The sequence below is a fragment of the Octopus bimaculoides genome, chromosome 4 (genome assembly GCF_046866305.1).
Source record: "Octopus bimaculoides isolate indiv1 chromosome 4, ASM4686630v1, whole genome shotgun sequence".
Lineage (NCBI taxonomy): Eukaryota > Metazoa > Mollusca > Cephalopoda > Octopoda > Octopodidae > Octopus > Octopus bimaculoides.
Window position 1 is genome coordinate 54069129 of NC_142931.1, and position 18527 is coordinate 54087655.

General features: G+C 35.2%; 1 protein-coding gene across 1 annotated transcript in view; it reads right to left on the reverse strand.

Moving 5' to 3' along the window:
• Positions 1-18527, reverse strand: part of LOC106879060 (uncharacterized) — a 38113-nt gene that overhangs the window by 1808 nt on the left and 17778 nt on the right. The window contains exons 6-7 of the mRNA XM_014928487.3: positions 12030-12226; positions 5348-5463 (exon numbers count right to left, since the gene is read on the reverse strand). Coding sequence (XP_014783973.1) covers positions 5348-5463; positions 12030-12226 — 313 coding nt within the window. The remainder of the gene's footprint in view (positions 1-5347; positions 5464-12029; positions 12227-18527) is intronic.

An 18527-nucleotide genomic window follows, 5' to 3' on the forward strand; every position in this document is an offset into this window, starting at 1 on the left:
AAGCATGATGATGACAATGATGATGGTGATGATGATGTTGATAATGAGCTATAAAATAGTTCCAGGCAAGTATAGATTCATTCAAATAGACTACACTTCTCTCCTACGAATGTTTGGTCTTGTGCCAATATTAGAATACAATTTTTCAAGTTGTTGTTGTTGATACTACTACTACTACTACTACTACTACTACTACTACTACTACTACTACTACTACTACTACTACTACTATATCTTATTAATAACTTTGTTCAAGATAAAATTCACTAAACACATTGAATAATTTGCTCTTCTTCCTACTGAAATGCTAGGAAAGAAATAATAAATAAATGTTTATAACATGTTGTACAAAAATAACATAGTAGTTAACTGATGAACAAAAACAGCCAAAAAATATTATGGCTCTAAGAGTACATGTCTGAGTGCTTGAATGGCACAATAACAAGAGAAATACTAGAAGTTAAAGTTTAGAGATGAATAAATTCCTTTCAAATTCTGGCTGTAAAGAACACAAGTAATCTGAGAGGCTTTGTGATATTTGATAAACGATATGAAAAGTAGACAAGGGAATGTGTCTTATCTTTCTGAAAAGTCAAGTTAGATTATGTGAAGGTGAGAGGTGTCAAGTTCAACAATATAATTAACTAATTAATTGTTCTCTTCTAACAAACTTCACACACAATCACAAGTTTCTAAATTAATTTTTAAAGCTAAGCACTTTCCAAATTATAAGGTTCTATGAATATCCTGGGTTTCTGTGACATGAAGTAAATAGTATCCCACAACTAGCTTTTCCGGTAAGAGGGGCTGAAATGAGCACTGACAGCTAACGAAATACTTCTCAGTTTTAAATTATTCTAATCTTAGGGTAAGAATTAAACCACCTAGTTTAATTCCCTGCTACAAGAGAAGCCTCTATACAGTTGAACAACCACATAGAGACATCAATAGCTAATATTGCTGGTATAATTTAAGTATCATAACTACCAATATAACCTTTCTTTAAGATGTAAGACCAAAGCTCCTTCAAATAATGTCCTATATCTTAAAGAAAGTATATATTAGCCACAAATTTGATCATAAGTGTGCTCTGTCAGATCTGAGCCTGAGGCTAAATGACACAATAATGTAAACTGTGCAATGTCATTCTCTATGGGTTAGAAATATTATATATCTGGAGCACTAGGTCAGTGGAAAGTAACTAGTGACTACACACATGGTATATTTGATTGATCAGAGCTGGCCAGGTTGGAAGATGACTCTACACAACAAAAAATTGGAGTTCAGCCATGGATGTAATCCAATAATCATGGAAGGTTATGAACTAATGACCTATGCCTCTTAGCTAGTTGTCTAGTCTATTATCTAATTGATTCAGTTATCCTGATTTCATAACCTAATGTACATGTAATACCAATAAGGTAGAATCACTCATCAAAACAGAGCAGAAATATCTCCCACAAATCATCTTAAATAGGGAAAAGACACATTAAGTAATGTAGTCCTTTTTTCTGCACTATCAAGATTTAAATTAACCTTAGAGACTTCCTTAACAGGTACTATGTGCTTATGGAATTTTCATGGGAGAATATGAAGGTGATTTTCTGTTGCTTTCTTTTGGGCAATTTTGTTTGCAAGAAACCATTTTGTTGGTTGGATACAAATTCCCTACTCAGAATATAAAGAGCTGGAACAAATACCACAAAACATTTTGTTCAGTGCTTTAACAATTTTGCCAGTTTAACACCCTGGACATGCATTTTAGTTTATTGACCTTGGAAGGATGAAAAGCAAAGTCGACCTTGATGTGATTTGAACACTGAATATAAAGAACTAAAACAAATACAAGGTAATCTTGTTTGCCACTCAAATGATTCTGTCAATTTGAAGCCTTAATATAATGCCACATCAAGCCGGTGTGACAGAGTAGGCTCATCAAACTAGTACGATTTTAGGCTCAAATTCACGGCTTCCGCATTGGACCATAGTCGGTGGAGAGAATATGCAGAGGTCCTCCAATCCAATATAATGTTACACAGTCCTAAAAAGATATGAGAGATGTGGTTGGTGTACCCTTAACCACAAGGTTAGTATGATCAAAACAGACCTGAAGCTGAACAACAAGTCGGTTGATTTTTCTATATCTGGGACATTTTTACTCTTTTATGCTTTGCTGCCTGGTAAGGGGATTGTGTGGAGTTTCAGTATTGTATGTAGCATAGTATAGCACCACTTCAAGGATAAGTCTTCATGACATGTCTGCAGTAAGATTAACTTATTCTTTTTGTTTAGTCCAGATCAAATCTCAGTGGGCAGCTTTTTGTTCAAAAGAGTCCCAGCTGCAATTATCGTTTTTTGAGACAGTGAACTTTATCTAAAACTATATTATCCTAAGTCCTTCTTTTTTTAAAGGCATTATGGTGTGATTTGAGAGAGATTTGACTGCTATTTCCAGCACCATACTTCTAAAGATTAAACTCATTCCTCACTACATTCCATAGTAAATTAATTGTCATTAATTCAAATACTGAAGTTGTCTTCCCTTGTTCTTTTTTTTTTCAACATAATTAGTAATTTAGAAAACAGTTATTTGCATTAATGAGGGTGTAATTTTAGTTAATTAAAATTGCTAGGTTTATTACATTAGGTATGCTAGCATCCATTTTACAATTTTGTTATTTCTTAACAGGCTGAGCAAATTCATGGAGGTATCCTTGTTGGCTTATGACTCTTGCTAGCTCTGTTATCTATTCAGCTGTAGCAAATCTATGGTAGTTGATAGAATGATTGATTTAAGAAAATGAAGAAAATGATCACATCACTATGAAATCAATATGGTTGTTTGAAAACTACCATTTTTCAAATATTGTTGTTTATTTTTAATGGATAAAGAACTTTATAGTTATAGAGGAGACGAAATGGGATCATGTAGTTTTGTTTCCTCAAAGGCTATTGACAACTACAAGTGATGTTTAACACTTTGCCTACCATGGGAGTCACTTGTAACTTGCTATGCTAAATTGTTAATATACCATGGGAATCACAGGTTAAAAAATTGAAAAATGCATAATTTGTAACAATATTAGACTGCTGGCACAAAAAAAGAAAAAAAAAAAAAATATGAGCTTGGTAGTCAAAGTGTTAAAAGCCTTAATCTTTAAAGTAAAATTATGTCCTTGTTGTTGTAGATCAACTCACATCAAATAGAGACTTACAATAAAAGGCATTCTAGCCTAACCATCCATCTTTTATTCTATTCAGTGTGTCTAGGATCACATTAGCCAATATATCTTGCTTTTCTTTAACGTTATATGATGCAATTTGAGAGATTTAGCTACCTATTTCTAGCAGACCAAGCAACTACATAGAGGTTATCTCATTAGCACAAGCGCAATTAGTTTATAAATCTTAGATTACCCAAAGCTCATGACTATTCCTTTTTGTTTTTAGAGCATTACATTACTAGGATTCAGGTTTTACAAATTAGATATACAATCAGTGACCTCTAAGTTTTTGTAAGTTATGGGTACTTTTGAAAACGTATGTTAGAGTTATCTCATTATCAGTATGGTCAGTAGAACAAAGCACATACACACACGTGTACATATACACACATGAATACATACACCTACACATGTGCATGAATAAAAGCAAAAACAAAAAAACCCAAAAAACAGCAACATACAAACTAGGTATAAGTACTTTAAGTTTTCCACACTTTTAACCACTAACCTCATCTTTTTCTACACTATATTTGGATTATGATATTTTCACATAACCCTCTATACATACCTTTTCTCTCTCTCTGTCTCCCCTCCTCTATACATAGCTTTTCTCTCTCTGTCTCCCCTCCTCTATACATACCTTTTCTTTTTCTCTCTCCTCCCCTCCTCTATAATACCTTTTCTCTCTCTCTCCTTATTCTTCTATCTGTCTGCTTGTATATATCTTATATCTTTCACTTGTTTCAGTCACTGGACTGTGGCCATGCTGGAGCACTGTCTTGAAGGGTTTTAATCAAATGATTTGACTCCCTAGTACTTATTCCTGAATGCAAGCAAACCAACACAAGTTGTCAAGTGGTGATCACACACATACACTTTATACTTGGGGATGGTCATATTTTGCCAGTTAAACACACACTATGTATTTGGTCTTTACTTCAGCTTTATCATTATTATTATTTTAATTTCTCTGTTAAAGCTCTTAAATTACACGTCCTGTGACCTCATCAGCAACTCTCTATCCCATGTGTCTCCTCTTGTTCTTTTTATTCCATTATATATATATATATATATACACAAACACACAATGGGCTTCTTTCAGTTTCCATCTACCAAATCCACTCAATTGGTAGGTCCAGGGCTATGGTAGAAGACATTTGACTAACATGGGACTGAACTCAGAATGTAAAGGGAAGTAATCAAATTTTGTCAAGTGCATTTTTACTGACACTGAACTGATTCTATCCGTCGTCTGCTCTTATGCCTATAAAATAATTAAAAGTAAAATTAGCCTCATCAAATAGGAAATCTTAAAATACTATCCCAACGACATTATCTTTAATCATTTATGAAGCAATCTTGCAAAGAATGGAGAAAGCTAATTGTAATCAGTTACTTATGGAAGTTGTTGAGTCAAATACAACCAATCAATTAAGAAATAAAATTGATAAATTACTGGGGAATGTGATACTTTCTGAAGGTGTTCATTATGAATGACTAGGCATTTACAAGATTTGCTCTTCTAGTCATGAAAATCTATAGAGTTGCTGTTTAACCTCAAGTCAGGTCTGATTGAATAAACTTATGATCAAAGTTGTTCTAGTTACAACTGGTCAGTCAAATATCTCTTCCTTCTTTTTAAAGACATTATGGGAGATTTGGCTGTTGTTTCTAGACTGCCAAACAAATGCATAGAGTAGCAGTTCTCTCTCTATGACTTAGGATCTCCTTTTATTTACATGGATTTTCCCAATGGATCCCAAGCTTTTCAAAGGTCTGTCTACTTAGCTCATGGATTTCCAGTAATCTCTTTGTGGAGCCCTGGGTTTCCCACTTCCATCTACACTTTATACAGCTGTCCTCATCCATATGCATTACATGACTAAACCATCACAGCTATACCTGACTCCTTGTATACCTAATTTTTCTCTCAACATATCTGCACTTTGTTGTACATGCACACATGCACACTAATGTTGCATATCCAGTGGAGCATACTAGCTCTTTTGTCTTCATATATCCTATACATGTAGGGCCTACATCTCAACATCCTAGGTTGAGAACTATTGGCATAGGTTCCTTGGTTCAAATCTATAAAGTTGGATATGTAAAACAATTCTTACCGGACATCTCTTTCACTAGTGTCTGCCTCTATGATAGCTTCTTTTAGATAACCTTCCATTTCAGCACTGCTGGTTTTGAAGTATTCATTTTGTTTTATCCATTTATGTAATTCCATCTATATATATATATTAAAAAAAAACAGATTATAATTATTTCATATATTGTAATGGTGAACATTTAAGTGAAAAATTTCCTACATAAAGCTTGTATCAGACTTTGAAGTTTCGTCCAGCTACACCATTGTCAGATTGCAATGCATTAGAGTTAGTTTTTACCTTTAAATAGTCTCTGTTACTCAACATATATATACATTTGTTTAAATATATGAGCAAATGTATATATAGATGTAGGTGTGGCTGTGGTAAGAAATTTCTCAACCACACATGGTTCCAGGTTAATTCCACTGCATGATAACTTATATGCATACGTGTGTGTGTGTGTGTGTGTGTGTGTGTGTGTGTGTGTGCACACTCGTACAAGTGTTTGTGTGTGTTTGTCTTGACATTGCATGATAGTTGTAAATGAGTTTCACTGCCATACAAACAGTAGCATTCATTTCCAATATTCTGTGAGAACATGTCTGGCCATGAAGAAATATTAACCTTACTTGGAAATGAGTGAAGGTTGGAGATAGGAAGGGCATCCAGCCATAGAAAATGTGCTTCAAAAATAATCTCTCTAACCCATGAAAGCATAGAAAAGTGGGTATTAAATGATGATAATACTCATCATCATCATTTAATGTCCGCTTTCCATGCTAGCATGGGTTGGACGATTTGACTGAGGACTGGGCTACACCAGGCTCCAATCTGATTTGGCAGAGTTTCTGCAGCTGGATGCCCTTCCTAACGCCAACCACTCCGAGAGTGTAGTGGGTGCTTTTACGTGTCACCGGCACTATTAAGAAATAAATTTTTAAAATGTTTTTTGTGTTTTTAAATAACTCTCTACTATGGTATTTCGGAACAGTCTCAGATGAAGTCACTTGTCAAACAAGTAAACTTCTAAAATATGAATATATATATATAATTATAGAATAAAGTTTTCACACTCAGTTTCATATGATTTAATTTCCAAAAATTATATTTTGTTATAATAAATACTATTAGTCAAAATTAGTAACAAAGAAGGTCATGCTGAACTCTGTTCTTTTAAAGCTGAGATTGAATTCTTTTACTTTTACTTGTTTCAGTCATTTGACTGTGGCCATGCTGGAGCACCGCCTTTAGTCGAGCAAATCGAATTGTTGATTTTATAAAAATATTTTAAGAAGATCATAGATTACATTTTTTTCTTTCATACTTCTTATGCAAGCAGTTTGGTTAAATAAAAGAAACAAAAACAAGATACTGTTTCAACTTATATTTCGAGTATATTTACAATATCTTTTGTATCTATGAAGTACAATTTATGGACCACCATGTTGCATGTAATATGCACCAAAGCTCTGCCTGTCATGGAGTTTTAAAATTTGTTTTCTGAATTTTTGTAGCAAATTATCATCACCATTGACATTTAATGTCAATGTTGAAATGTTCCATGCTGAAATGGGCTAGATGGTTTGACAATATCTCATGACCCAAGAACTGCATCATGTTCCAGTGTCTGCTTTGGCATGGTTTCAACAGTTGAATGCTTTTCCTAATGCTAACCAGTTTTACTGTATGTACTGGGTGCTGTTTCTTGTGCTACCAGCACCAGTGAGACCACCATGCAGCTGACATACCTGCACAGAACCAAGTTTAACGACCATAAGCCCTCCTTTGATATCCAGAGAGATTTAAAGTCATAGCCTTGGTTAAGCATATATGGTAATTGAAAGAAAGCACTACAGATCTGAAGTACTATGAATTGCAATATCGAGTGGAAAATTCTGGAGAAATATAAGCTTTATCTTAACAGTAGCAGAAAGTGCAGACTTTACTTAGTGGAGAAAAAGTTATATTTAAAAAACTCACTTCACCCAGACACCCAGCTGTATAAAGAAGTGTCAATTGTTAAATGTTGGAAGTGCATGTGGAAAAGGTAAACCTAGGAAGATGTGAGGTCAAGTGGTGAAAACTGACCTCAATATGTTGAGCCTCTCAGAGGAGACAACAGGCAACCAAGATGAATGGCATTATGCCATGCTTGTGGAGACCTGTCCATATCAATAAAATTGAGGCTATGTCAGGCCTTCCCTCATGACTCATCTATTTTCTTCACTTCCCACTACACTGAATAGATATCCTCTGTGTCCAACTAATTCCCTATCTCTAATAATTTGTCAGTCAGTGCACTTCCTATTCTGTCTTATTCATGTTGTACCTAGATTTCATATCTTTTTTGTTCTCTCTCTCACTTTCCAAGTGGGAAAACCATGTATTCACCTTTTCAGCAAGATACCTGCTCCTCTCCCTCAATCATAGTTTCTTATTTCTCCAGTCTATACTCTACTCAGTCAAGAGGTCTTATGTTGTAGGTACTTGGCATATTCACCAACGTTGATGCCATGTAAAAAGCATCCAATACACTCTGTTAAATGTTTGACATTAGGTAGGGTACCCAGCTGTAGAAACTATACCAAAGCAGACACAGAACCTGGAAGAGCCCTTTGGCTTGTCTGATCTTGTCAAACTGCCCAACCCATGGAAAAAAGGGACATTAAGGATGATATATTTATGATGGGTTTCTTTCAGTTTCCATCCACCAAATCCACTCAAGGTTTTAGTTGGCCCAGGGCTATAGTAGATGACACTTGCCCAAGGTGCCACACAATGGGGCTGAATCTGGAAGCACGTTGCTGAGAAGCAAACTTCTTACCACACAGCCATCAATTTTTATACATACATTTTTCATTGGTGATAAAATGCAACACAAGACATTTAAAGCCTGGTTTTAATTGGTAATCAAACATAATATACTACACTTGGAATATATAAAAAAAACACATCCAGTAATTGCAACTGATAATGCTCAACTGTGATAAAAAATGGCAAAAACTACCACAGTGAAACTAATATTACTTGGAAATAAGCTGTGAAGCTACTAAGAAATAAAGTTATTTATATAAACAAGAAATTTGGAAACATTCCCATCTATATATTGTATCTTTTATCTTCTTTTATCTTTTACTTGTTTCAGACATTGGACTGTGGCCATGCTGGAGCATCACTTTGAAGGGTTTAGTCAAATAAATCAACTCCAGTACATATTTTTAAAGTCTGGTATTTGTTCTGTAAGTATCTTTTGCTAAACTGCTAAGTTACAAGGCTGTAAACAAACTAACACCAATTGTCAAGCAGTGGGTTAGGGGTAAATACAAAAACACACACATACATATATATACATATACATATGGTAGGCTGTCATACAGTTTCTATCTACCATATTCACTCAGGGAGCATTGATCAGCCCAAAACTGTATTAAAAGACATTTGCCCAAGGTGCCATAAAGTGGGACTGAACTTGAAACCACATAGTGTCAAAATGAGCTTCTTAACAACACAGCCATGACTTATTAAATTTTAACTTTTGTATCAGGTCATTAAGAATGAAATGTTCGATTTTCTTATGCACCAAGTTTGGCAGTCATTAACTCTAATGTTTTATCCTGACAATTCTTTGTTTTACAACATTGAAGAGTTACATCATCACTTTTTGAAATGCAATTCATGATGTGTGATTATATTGTGAGTTTTTCTTGTAAATCAATTTTTGTGGACCCATGGATAGATAAAAAATCCGTGTTGCTTATGAATAGAGTTCTGTCGGGGAACCAATGCATCTCAGACAGCTCGAAACATCAATGAGGTGTTTGGTGAAGATGTGGCAAATAAGTGCACTGTATGCTGATGATTTGAGAAGTTTCAGTCTGGTAACTTTACTCCTGAGACCAAGGTGGATAATAATGAGCTGGAAACTATAGTGGAAGTGAATACATCTCAAACTATGCATGAGTTAACAGCAAGGTTTGATGTTTCAATTCCAACTGTATTGGACCATCTGAAACAAATCGGCAAAGTAAAGAAGCTGGACAAGTGGGTACCACATGAACTGAACAAGCATCAAATGACATGTCATCTTGAAACTTGCTATTCTTTACTGTCATAGCACAAAAGCAAACTATTTTTGCATCATATTGTTACGTGTGATGAAAAATGGATTCTTTTCAACAATAGCAAGCATTCTGCACAGTGGTTGGGTAGAGACAAAGTGCCAAAACACAATCCAAAAAGAATATTCACCAAAAAAGCTAATGGTGTTTGTTTGGTGGTCCAGCACTGGTGTCATCCACTACAACTTCATGAGACCTGAAAAGTCAATTACAGCAGATGTATACATCAACCAATTGGATGAAACTATAAGTGAACTTGCAATTAAACAACCGAGATTGGTCAATAGAGACAGGCCAATTCTCTTGCAAGACAATGCTTGACCACATGTTGCACAAAGAACACTATTCAAGTTACAGGAACTGAACTTGGAAGTAGTTTGTCATCCACCATATTCACCAAACTTTGCACCAACTGACTATCGTGTTTTCCAAGCATTAGACAACTTTTTGCAAGGGAAAAACTTCAAATCTGAAGAAGATGCAAAAAACAGCCTTTTGTGATTTCATCACCTCTTGCTCTCCAGAATTCTTCGCTGCCAGCATAAGCTTTCGATAAAATAGCGAAATTGTGTGGATACTTTCATTAACTACATTGCTTTTTGCTGAGATATAGTAAAATAAACTTTCAGTTCAAAATCGGACATTTCATTCTTAATGACCTGATATTTTTCAAAATGATAGTAATCATATTGGTTTCAGAGTTTGGCCAGGGCCAGAAGTTCAGTGGGGTGGGTAAGTCAATTAAATTGACCCTGAAAGAATGAAAGGCAAAGTTGTCTTCAAAAAATCTGAACTCAGAATGTAAAGCTAGAAGAAATACTGCTAAGCATTTTGTCTGGTATGCTAACGATTGGAGCTGGTGCTTGAGAAGACATGTCAAGTGAAGTGAAATTATAGCCATAGTCAGTTCTGGTGACATATGAAAGGCACCTGTGCCGGTGACACATAAAAGGAACCCATGGTGGTGACATAAAAGGTACCCAGTACTGTCTGTGGAGGAGTGGTTGGTATTAGGATGGGCATCCAGCTGTAGAAACCAAGCTAAAACAGACTGGAGGCTGGTGCAGCTCTCCAGTTTACCAACTCCAATCAAATCGTCTTACTCTTGCTAGCATGGAAAACGGATGCTAAATGATGATGATGATGTCAAAGAAAGTAACAGGAATAGTAGAGTACTGAGCTTGTAATATTTAAATTCTGATTTCAAATCCAACTAGGGATGAGGTTGCATTTTAAAGATCCAGAAGCAATAATTACAACTGAGGTAATACTATACATATTGGAGTTAATTCCAAGCCCATTCCTCACAAATTTTTGTGTCTCATTGTCAAAATTACAAATTATCTCTTGTGAGTGAAAGGCAATTCTATCTTGAATGCAAATTTTGTGTAAATTTTGTACCTGCTTGGAACTTACCTTTAAATTTTATTTTTGTTACCCAAGGCACAGGAGTGGCTGTGTGGTAAGTAGCTTGCTTACCAACCACATGGTTCCAGGTTCATTCCCACTGCATGGCACCTTAGGCAAGTGTCTTCTACTATAGCCTCGGGCTGACCAAAGCCTTGTGAGTGGATTTGGTAGACGGAAACTGAAAGAAGCCTGCCGTATATATGTATATGTATATATATATATATATATACATATAGCATATTGACAGACTGGTTACTGGTCAATCTTATACACACAAGTACTATAATCCTTTTAGGATCTCGAAAAATCTTTTTTCTTGAACCTTCTGATTCTTTTAATGTGCTAGTTTCCTGGTATTAAATTGATATTAATTAATAACGAATTTTTACCATATTATGTTAATTAACCATAATCACATTTCTCAAAGTTGGTAAATTCAAAGCAGAAAATATTTTCTGCAGAGATATTTCCGGATTCAGCGCGCCAAAACTAAGACTTTTGAATTTTAATCTTTATAATGGATAGAATCACATGCACGTTTTCACTGGTTGAAGACAACTACCACGAGATTCTGTTCGATTATAAGATTATCGGCAATTTGTACTGATGATAAATAGATACTTTAATTTGGAATTATTGATTTTGAAACCATGGTCTACAGATAACCGAGGTATGTATAATTTTCACTGGTCTCGCCCGCCTGTTTTGGCTCCGCTGAATCATTATTTGAGAATTCTTTAAGTGATCTTCTAGCATATTGACAGACCGGTTACTGGTCAATCTTATATATATATATATATATGTATATATATATATATATATATATATATGTGTGTGTGTGTGTGTGTGTGTGTGTGTGTGTGTGTATGTGTGTGTGTGTGTGTGTGTGTGTGTGTGTGTGTATATGTTTGTGTCTGTGTTTGTCCCCCCAACATCGCTTGACAACCGATGCTGGTGTGTTTACGTCCCCGTAACTTAGTGGTTTGGCAAAAGAGATTGATAGAATAAGTACTAGGCTTCCAAAAAATAAGTCCTGGGGTTGATTTGCTCGACTAAAAGGCGGTGCTCCAGCATGGCCGCAGTCAAATGACTGAAACAAGTAAAAGAGTAAAGAGAAAAGATACAAAGTAGGGAAAATAAACATTTAAGGGAATAAAAACAGAGATAGAGCTTACGTCTGTGTCTTTTATACATTGTTCCAGCTGTAAACAGACTGAAATAGGAATATAGTTATTACGCATGTCAGTTTTCTTGGTCTGTAGCTCATCCAATTTCTCAAGAATAGCAATTCTTAGTGTTTCCACATCATCATAAAGTTCTAATTTTGGTTTCATTTCTGACACATCTTCAACACTCTCATCATAAAGGCTGACTGGAAAAATAAATAAATAAAATTCCTCAAGAAAATAATTTACCTGTTGAAATGTTAAAAATTTTTCTCAGAGAAACTAACAGCATAAAATAAGAGTACTACACACTAATGAGAGGAGCCTGTCAGTTATTTCTCAATCTCTAGAAATAACAGTCAAACTCCTCTCAAGTCACACTTTAATGTCTTAAAATGAAATGACATATATTGGATAATGTATTCCTGGATATATGTCTGGGAATATGATTAGAAAGTCATGGTTGAAATGCTTTGATCAAAGGTCTGTTTCATGAGAGCTCACCTGGGACTAAACAATAACAAAGTGTCAAATTTTTTCTGAACACCCTGTATAACTCCAGGCTAACCAAAACCTTGTGAGTGGATTTGGTAGACAGAAATTGAAACAAATCCATTGTATTTACATGTGTGTATGTTTGTGTCTCCTTATAGCGACATCATGTAATGTTGTAAATGAGTGTCACTTACAAACAGGGAGTACCATTCATTTCCAGTCTTCCATGAAAATATGTCTGGCCACAGGCAAATATTAATTTACTTGGAAACAGGTAAGGGTTACTAAGTGGAAGAGCATTTAACTGTGGAAAAATCTGCTTCAATAAACTCCATCTGACTCATGCAAACAAGGAAAATCATCACCATCACCATCACCATCATTTAATGTTTGTTTTTCATGCTGGCATGGATTGGGTGGTTTGACCAGAGTTAGTAAAGCTAGGGGCTGCACCAGGCTCTGTTGCCTGATATGGCATGGTTTCTATGGCTGGATGCTCTTCTTAATACCAACCACTCACTCTACAGTGTACTGGGTGCTTTGTCTGTGGTACTAGCACCAGTGCTTTTAACGTGGCACCAGTAAGAGTGCTTTTTATGTGGCACCAGCATCAGAAGTTGTAAAAGGATTGTAATGATGATGATGTTTCATTAAATAACTGAAACAGGTTTCGTATGTTGATAGTCAAAAAAGAATATTATAACCACAGTAACATTGATATTTTGAAGATTATCAGGAAATGAAACTCAACTTTTAAAATACAAATCTAGGTGTCATTTCTATGTTTGCTTAATTAAGAGACAGTTTTGCCCTCAATATAGTGTTATGTGTTAGATTTTAGCTATAGCTGGAATTTTTAAACAATTCATTGCTTCATGTAACAATAAATGCCCTACTAACCTATGTAAAAATCATTCTTCTCATGAGAAAAGATCAAAAAAGTTTCACAAATTGGAAATCAATACACAATTATCATAAAACAAAATAAAAGCATAATAAAAAAAAAGCTTTAAAATTACAAATTATCATGGGATAAGGGTTGGTGAAAAAGCTATATATTTCATGTATTTATCTATTTCCATTTTAAATCAAATGTGAGGTAATGAAGTCGACTGTGAGGAATAATGATAAATTATATAGGATCAGTTACTTTGTGGATTTTTATATTCATAGTTGTTTCCTAGGTTAATCTTTCTAATTTTGGCACAAAGCCAGAAGTTTTGAAGGGAGGGGGCAAATTGATTACATTGGCCCAAGTACCTGGCTTGTACTTTATTTTATCAACCTCAATAGGATTTGAACTCAGGACATAAAGCTGGAAGGAATGCCACTAAACGCTTTGTCCAGAGTGCTAATGATTCTGCCAGCTCACTGTCTTATATTTCCTAGATTAATGTCAGTTATAAATTATTAACATTAACTATATATATTAACATAAACTATATGTGGTCTGATCAATAAGTATCTGAACTGTTGCCCTTGTAACAAAGCTAAAGCATGCAGAGTGAAGCTGCTTGGCACAGACTGACCTTGAACTTTGCAATGCATGCACACCAAGTTTTAATGTTCTAGCTCACTTCCACTGTTTACAGCAGTGCTTGGAAGGAACGTGTGTAGCATGTGATTGTCGCATTGATCATGAATCTGCATCAAATTTTGCCAAAACCTTAGCGATACCTGCTCAGAGGCTAACACAAAGTTACAGAAAGCATATGGCGAGGAGTGGATGAGCCAAAAAAATGTCTGCAACCAACAGAACTGAGAAAAACATCATAGATATTTGTGTAGCTGTAAGGGAAAATCATCAAATCACCATCCACGAGTCATCAGAGGATGTGCAAATTAGTTATGGTTCAGTCCCTTATCACTGAAGATTTGGGTATGAGACACATGTCTGCCAAAACTGCTTTCAGCTGACAATGCACCTACCCATTTAGTGCAGCTTGTGCAGCAGTTTTTGGCTAGACACAGCATCCCTCAGGTCCGACAGCCACTGTATTCCCCAGATTTCACCCCTTGCGACTTTTTCCTCCTTCCAAAAATCAAATCCTGCTTGAAAGGAAGATTTCAGGATGTTGAAGAAATCAAAGTGAATTTGATGAGGCAGCTTTGTTAAATTTCAATCAAGAATAATAATTCACTTGTTTTTTTTTTCCTGTTATTTGTTTCAGTCATTTGACTGCAGCCATGCTGGAGCACTGCCATTAGTTGAACAAATCAACCCCAGGACTTCTTCTTTGTAAGCCTAGTACTTATTCTATCGGCTCTCTTTCGCCGAACTGCTAAGTTATGGGGACATAAACACACCAACATCAGTTGTCAAGCGATGGTGGGGGGACAAATACAGACACAAACATATACATATGTATACGACAGGCTTCTTTTAGTTTCTTATTTCGTTACTGCCCACAAGGGGCTACACACAGAGGAGACAAACAAGGACAGACAAACGGATTAAGTCGATTATATCGACCCCAGTGCGTAACTGGTACTTATTTAATCGACCCCGAAAGGATGAAAGGCAAAGTCGACCTCGGTGGAATTTGAACTCAGAACATAGCAGCAGACGAAATACCGCTAAGCATTTCACCTGGCATGCTAATGTTTCTGCCAGCTCCCTGCCTTTAGCTTCTTTTAGTTTCTGTCTACTAAATCCACTCACAAGGCTTTGGTTGGCCTGAGGCTATAGTAGAAGACATTTGCCCAAGGTGCCTGGGTTCAGTCCCACATGGTGGGACTGAACCCTGAAGCCATGTGGTTGGTAAGCAAGTTACTTACCACATAGCCACTCCTGCGGCTGTTTATTTACTATAATTAAGTTTACATATTTTATTCATTTCTCACAATAAAACATATAATACAGATTAATTTGTTGTATACTATTATTAATGTAAGAGTGGTTGGATATTCTGGTGAGTCTGTTGAAAGTTAGGGAATAGGAGTGACCATGGGGTGGCTTTGAAAAGGATGAAATAAGGTAATGTGAGGTCAAGTGCTGAGTCTGGTTGTTTACATGGGTCTCAACTTCTACTGTCTTATGAATTGGAGAGAGAGAGGGGAATGAAGTTGCCTTTGGTATTTTATTATTCATTATTCATTCAGGCATAGCTGGGTTGCAAATTTAACATAATGGTTGAATATGAAGGGTGTTAAATTGATAAACACTTCATATTCATTCATAGGTTAAATTGGTGACCCCTGCAGTAATCCAAACACATGAATAAATGTGTTATCATATTAATTAATGAGGTGAATGAAAAGTTACATGAATGGATGTAAGAAATCATAGTTATCAGTTCCTCATGTTTATTTTTAAAAGCTGTATTGGACATGCCATCTGATGAGAAATAGTAATTTGGTTAGACAAGTTCTGTAGTTATGTGTAGATGAGAGAGAGAAAGAGAGAGAGAGAGAGAGAGGGAGAGAGAAAGGGGAGGGAGTGTGTGTGTGTGTGTGTACACATGAATGTGTCAGCTGTCACCAGTGAAGTCCTAAAGCTAGGAGGAATTAGATGGCTCATATAACTGACTTTTAATATTTGGTGGATCAGATAGCTGACACCAGCTGATATTGAATAGAGCTTAACATGAACATATAAGTGTTCTGTTCTCTGTTCTACTGTCCATCCTGCTCTCTAAAAATTTCTGTTTTTGTCTAGCTCAGCTAGGTTATTTAAAGCTTGGTTGATTTGCAATCAACAGCTATGATTTGTTAGTTTTGTTGATGTCAGTCAATGAATTTGATGTGGAGTGTCATGAGTTATTTTCTTTCATATCATCATTCAGTTTGAAAATCTGGTTTTTGTATATGAAATTTTCCTAATCGATACCCCCTCACCCACAAAACCAGACTGGTTCAAACTAGGGCAAAAACCTGCCACACATTTATATGATACAACTGTCCTTATACATACACATCACATGACCATACCAGTGCAGTCTTTTCTCTTGCACACTACTCATATATCTGGTGCCTCTTATACCCAATTTTACCTCTTAAAACACTTACACTCTGTCATACTAGATACTGACATTGTACATCCAGTGGAGCATGTTGGCTTCATTTCTTTCAAGCCTACACATGTCCTATGCAGTTGCAGCCCATGTTTCACTGCCATATAACATAGTTGTTTGTACATAGGTGTCATACAATCTACCATTTACTCAGAAGGAGAGGCCCTTTACTACCAACAAATGTAGTAGACCTCTGAACTTTGCCCAGTCCATTCTTATTCTAACAACTGTTCTCAGAGCATTCTCCTCCACTGCTAACTTGGTTGCCTAGGTATTGGGAGCTATCTACTACTTATAAGGATCTGTTTTCCTCAGCATAGATTTGGTTGTACAAGAACATCAAATTTACAGAATGAACATTTTAAACCACTTTGTAGTTTGTATAATGTAAATGATGTGGCTAACTTAACTTATGGTGTGAGATGACCATTACCCCTTCAAAAATTACCTTATTGAAGCTTAGTGTTTAACCTAGGTTTTACATGACCTTTTTTTTTTATCTAGAAACTGCTATGGTAAACCTAAAATAGACAGCACAATATATAATTCAGTGCTTTCCTTGTCTCTCTCAATAAGAATTCACATCTTTAGATTAGATATCTAGGTTAGATGAGAATGAACAATAAGAAAATGAAATAGAATCAATTTTGTTCTCATACAAATCATTAGTGAAAGTGTTTTATGGCAGGTGGTTTTGTTTATGCATGAGCAAGTAGGAAAAAATAATATTCCATGAATTTTATCAAACAAATATCATTGCTAGTATCAATTTAATTATTTAATCACCTTAAATATCATCAGACTCATTACCAGATGACATGTGAACATATTTTCCAGGCTACACTATTTTACGGTCAAGAACCATGATACTTTGTTTAGTTTCTTTATGTACTTGACTAAGTTTACAATTCTAAATTAAATAAGTTCATTACTAATTGTAATGTCTCAGAAGAACTTCTCAAAGAAATTTGTATGTTAAAAAACACAAGGCTTTGCTCAGAATGTTGATGGCTCACAAGATACAGTGTTTATATTGTTCAGATTAGAGTATTGCTGTGAAAATGAGTATAAGAAGATATTTTAAAAGACTTTGACAGACATGTAAGCAATAGTAAAAAAAATTCAACCAGTAAGAATGGTTAAGATACTTCAAAATGATAATCTCATTTGTGTTTTGTTTCACTTGATGCTGCATATGTAAAAGATGACATTGCAAAAAATATTGAAAATGTGATCTTTCAGACTGATGGATATAAAAATATCTCTGGTTTAATTGTTAGAAACAGAAAACTTAGTTGTATTGTATGCAAGAATGGTCACCTTGGACTTGAATGAACACAAAAATCCATGTCTTGTGAATGGTACCATGTTAATGTTGTAGGTGTAGGACTAAATGGTGACAAGGTAAAAACAGTTAAAAAGCTTAGGAGTAAAGATTTTTAAACACAAAACCTGTGAAACCCATTTATAGAAACTAAGAAAAATTGATAAAGCAGCTAATGAAAAAGTAATTGAAAATGAAGTGTTTATATGTCACGGAAAAATGATGAAACAAAAACAGGGTGAATTTGTTTAACTGTATATAATATTGTGCAGAAATGTAGGCCAAACACAGACATAATACTGGATTGTAATAAAGAAATATGCTTGGCTTAGGAAATGTTCTATACTCTCATAAATTATGTGTAAGTATTGTTCACCATGGAGGGAATTGTATGTAAAAGATAGGAGCGAAAAGGAATAATTTCCAAACAATCTAAAATGTCTGTTATGATTGATGAATCTACTATCATTAATGGTAGAATTGTTACAGTAGTCTGCTTGAGAGCAGATATCAGGGAATCTTATCACTTTGTATAATTTTATTTTGACTAAGGACATTAAAAGTTTAGTACAAATGTAAAATTTATATATGAAGAGTAAATGTAAGTGATGCTGTAAATGAAGTTACTGGATTGAACCATATTCAGATATTTTGTGATAAATTGAATTTCTAATC